Below are 4,019 nucleotides of genomic sequence, written 5' to 3' on the forward strand. Positions count from 1 at the left end.
TCTGTTCACATGCATCTATAATGCACTACCAATCACACCAGAGCAACCACAGACAGGAGAGAGAGTCAAGAAGTCCAAATTGGAAGTACTCCCCAAAAGCAATCATGGGATATTGTGGTTTCTCATCCTGAATGGGTTACTTTCTAGTCTCGTACTTAGGTGGTTGAAAGGTCGACCTCAATATGGACGTGTCTAAGATTCTCAAGAAAAAAGACAATAAAGCGTGTCCGTCCTTTTTGAGATGGTCTGCGACGCCGCCGGCGGGACCGACACGAAGTTGTCTTATATTTGATAAAAGGACGTCTTCTCCCCCATTCGTTTTCTCACTCCCGCTCTCGCAAACACCGAGAGAGAGAGAGAGAGAGAGAGAGAGAGATGGATGGAATGCCGGAGACAGAGTTGGTGCTGTTCTTGGACCCATATAAGTTCAAGAAGAAGCTTGCCCCGAGCGATGTCGATGGACGGCGGTCAAGGCTCTTGATCACGCGGAATTCTGCGAAGAACCACTTGCTCCAATTGATGAGCTGGGAGACTGAGACTGAAGTCATCAGCGGCGAGGGGGCCGATGTCATCGTGTGGGATGACGATACGAACTCTGAGCATAGACTGGTGTTCATATGCTGGCAGTCGTCTGAGACCTATGTTCTCAGGGGGGGTTGGATCAGGGAGTTCGTGAGACGTAGAGGTTTGGAGGCTGGCGACGAAGTGGGGATATACTGGGATACCCTTGCCAGCAAGTTACATTTCCGCCTTCTTAACAGGCCGAATTAAACTTAATCTTGAATTAGTATGGCTCTTGTTCAGTGACCAACAGGTAATGTTTGATCGTTAGGAAAGGATATTTGTGATGGAATAGAACTTTATTTTATGCAATCAAACTAATTCTGTTTTTCCCCGGAAATTCAATTCCTGGTAAATACTTCTTTTGAGGCCTGGTTCTATGTCTTTAATTTTGTAGAGTGAGTTCTCACTGTGGTGATATCTTTGAATGGGCAATGTCGATTATGGTACATTTGCAACATCTGACTTTCTTAGATCTGTCTTGGCACAAATTGTGAATGATAGGTACTGATCAATGTGTCTCAGTTGGCTATTTGTTTCTGTTACATACATAGGTCTCCTGCATATAGGCATTTCATATTTGCTTCTAATCTTATAGTTGAATTTTGTAATGCCGGCTGTATTACTGGGTATGTCTATGTATAAGTTGGCCTGGTTTCCAGCACGTCTATACATGAGTATGCAGATTGCAATGCTACTGACGGTTCAATGCATGCCCACTTAATAAGCTGGTTTTTAGTTGCTGTTTCACAAAAGTTGTTTCTACTGAACACTCCAAATCAACAGCTCAGATGTTTTCCCATCTGTTACTCCATATGATGTTATACAGAGATGTTCAGCTGGTTAGTTTGTGTTCTAAAGTTGAACATGGCATAGGACTCTCCAACTATGCATGTGCAGCATAGCTCAGTATCAGTAGTTCATTGAAATTTACAACTTAGCTGTGCTCAGTCTGCACCAAAATCAGATTGACCCTCAACATGAATTTAACTAGGACCACCCAAAGACAGAGAAACAAGACAGGGTTCCTCTGTTCAGAGGAGGAGTAAATTTCTGAATTCCGGTTTTGAGTATACTAGAATTAGAGTAATTACACCATCCTCCGTAACATGATGCAGAGAGGGGCAAACGACTACCTTAGGAGCATCTTCTTTCCCTTTTCTTTTCTTTCAGTCCGCTTGAGGGGCGAACAACTACTCAAGTAATCGGCATGGCAAGTTTTTGTTCAGCAATTATGCCGTGGCATGGATCTAAAACATTTATTCTTCGTATGAAACAGGTGAATTTGGCTTCACGTTAACCAAGTTTTGGATACCCAAAATTGGAAGTGAATTTCACTGTTATTTGCAGCATTCACTATGGTTCTAAACCTAGCATATATAGAACATCTGGCATAGGTTTGAGAATACAGAGGTGAGCATTAAGATATGATCCTGGAATATGTGAGCTGTGTTCGGGGGTACCTCTGCAGATGTGCTCAATGTGTTCCATTCTTGAAGATTAATGGGCTGCAGAATTTGCTCCTGACCTGACTATGAATCCATTGTCATGTGCGCAATCTCCACAATGAGAGATGACTTTGCCACATATTCCTAATGTGCAGCTGTATGTGTCAACCTCAAAACGGGTTCTCGTGTCAAGAACACTCTTTCCATGCTTGACTAAGCAGCTGGCTCTGTTGTCAAATCCAACCTGTGTCAGCTTAACGAGAACCATATTCCTAGTGTAAAATTTTTGCCATGCGTCGGCAGAGGCTAACTACTCATGGGCATTGGTCATGGCAGTGACCCAGTGTACTCCTCGCGCTGCGTAACTCATATTCACAAATTGTTCTTATGTACTAGTGTAATAGAAGTATCCACAATTAAGTTGTTGGAGTGAAGAGGAGGAAACAATCAAATCAGTTGACCTGAAAAGTCGATAGCTTAAGCTTTTTAATTAACTCAAGCTCTGGGTTTCCTCTTGGATCTCCTGATTATGAACAGATTAAATTTCTACAGTGTTCTCCTCGACTCGCCATTGTGGTGCAACACGAGAGTTATTGTGCATTCTACTATGCTGAATGCTGTTGGTAATATGTTAATCATGAATGGTTGTGAGCCTTGGACGTTATAAAGCTCCCCCTGTTCAATAGGTATGAGCATCATTTGACACTAGTAGTGCCAATGCCTGTTTGAAATTCGTTTTCTGCTTATGGTAAAACAGTCACTTTTTGAATTCAAAGCTGGTGTTGGAAACAAATGCTGTGTCATTGGCCTAGGCCTTTTGCTCTCAATTAATGGTCTCTTAGCTTTAACCAGTTGTTGAGGCTTGAAGTTGCAAATATTCAGCTGAACTGGAGAATAAGAACTTCAGAAAAGAGGGATCAGGCCTATCCTCCCTCCGTGGCCGGTATAGCTGCCACGATACTGCAATAGACCAATGTGAAGTGTATGAAAATTGGTTCACGGTGTACTAATGTCTATTTACAAAGTGATGCGAAATCAATGGATGATATCTCTAAAGTTGGTCTGACATGAAATGAATGAGATTTTGCATCATCAGTTATGATCATCTTTACTACTTAACTACTCTATATGGAAAGGGAAAAATATAAGTTCATGTTGTATACGTTACCTTTCTGTCTGGAGCACCAGCCCACAGAATGACTTTCGTTCAGTCGACCTTCAATAAATGTTAGTTTTGGTTTTAGGATTCATTCTTAGCCTAGAAGTTTAATTATCACCTTCATCAAAGTCTTTAAATTGAAATCGATTAGGAAAGCTTGACTCCGTCTTCAAATTCAGAAGGAACAGTGTATCCCTGCCATGCTACTCCCGCATAGCTTTTTCTCATAGTTCCAATTGCTTCCTGCTACTACCTAACTGCCTTATACTGGCTTCCTATATTCCAATACCCTCTTGTGCTCGTAAGTCCAAAGAAGCCGACTTTCAGCTTGCATACGTAAGTGCAAATTATTCTGCACCTACCACTTTCTTGCTTGCTTTAATGAGTGACGTTTACCTCAAAAGGTCGTCAGGCAGGCTTCAGATATCTTGAGTAAGTTCTGTTCCCTTTTTGTCCTCTTCTTGCCTGGCTTAGTTTCCTCAATGTACTTGGTACTTTGGCTGTTTGGTTTAAGATTGAACCGGACATGAGAGTTTCTTCTCATCCGGCTCCTCAGGATGTTGCTGTAACCATATCAAACCATAACCGGAGGACAATAAGACACAATGACAGTTGCTAAGGGAGTGTAAAGATTTGAACCTTTCACCTGCATCTATCAAGTACCACGATTGTTCTTCATAACCTTATTTCCTCGAGTAGCTTAAGTTGTTAAGTTGTTAAGTTGTTGAGAAACGTGCTTCCGATGTATATCAAGCATGTATGTTAAAACAATCTGAAAAACAAAAAGGATGTAGAGCAAGTCTGCTTATAGTCATAAACTTTCTACCTTTTCAGATGATTGTCCCTTTCTA

At 41.6% G+C, this 4,019-nt stretch overlaps 1 protein-coding gene across 1 annotated transcript; it reads left to right on the top strand.

Annotated features, from left to right (window-relative positions):
- The first annotated feature begins 384 nt into the window (after window positions 1-384).
- On the top strand, window positions 385-2,093 carry LOC125314139 (putative B3 domain-containing protein At1g78640). The gene is made up of 3 exons (XM_048275621.1): window positions 385-737; window positions 1,116-1,190; window positions 2,033-2,093. Exons 1-3 carry the CDS (start codon window positions 385-387, stop codon window positions 2,091-2,093), a joined length of 489 nt encoding a protein of 162 aa, XP_048131578.1.
- Window positions 2,094-4,019: the final 1,926 nt, after the last annotated feature.

Source organism: Rhodamnia argentea, chromosome 3 (genome assembly GCF_020921035.1).
Source record: "Rhodamnia argentea isolate NSW1041297 chromosome 3, ASM2092103v1, whole genome shotgun sequence".
In the NCBI taxonomy this organism is placed as follows: Eukaryota; Viridiplantae; Streptophyta; class Magnoliopsida; order Myrtales; family Myrtaceae; genus Rhodamnia; species Rhodamnia argentea.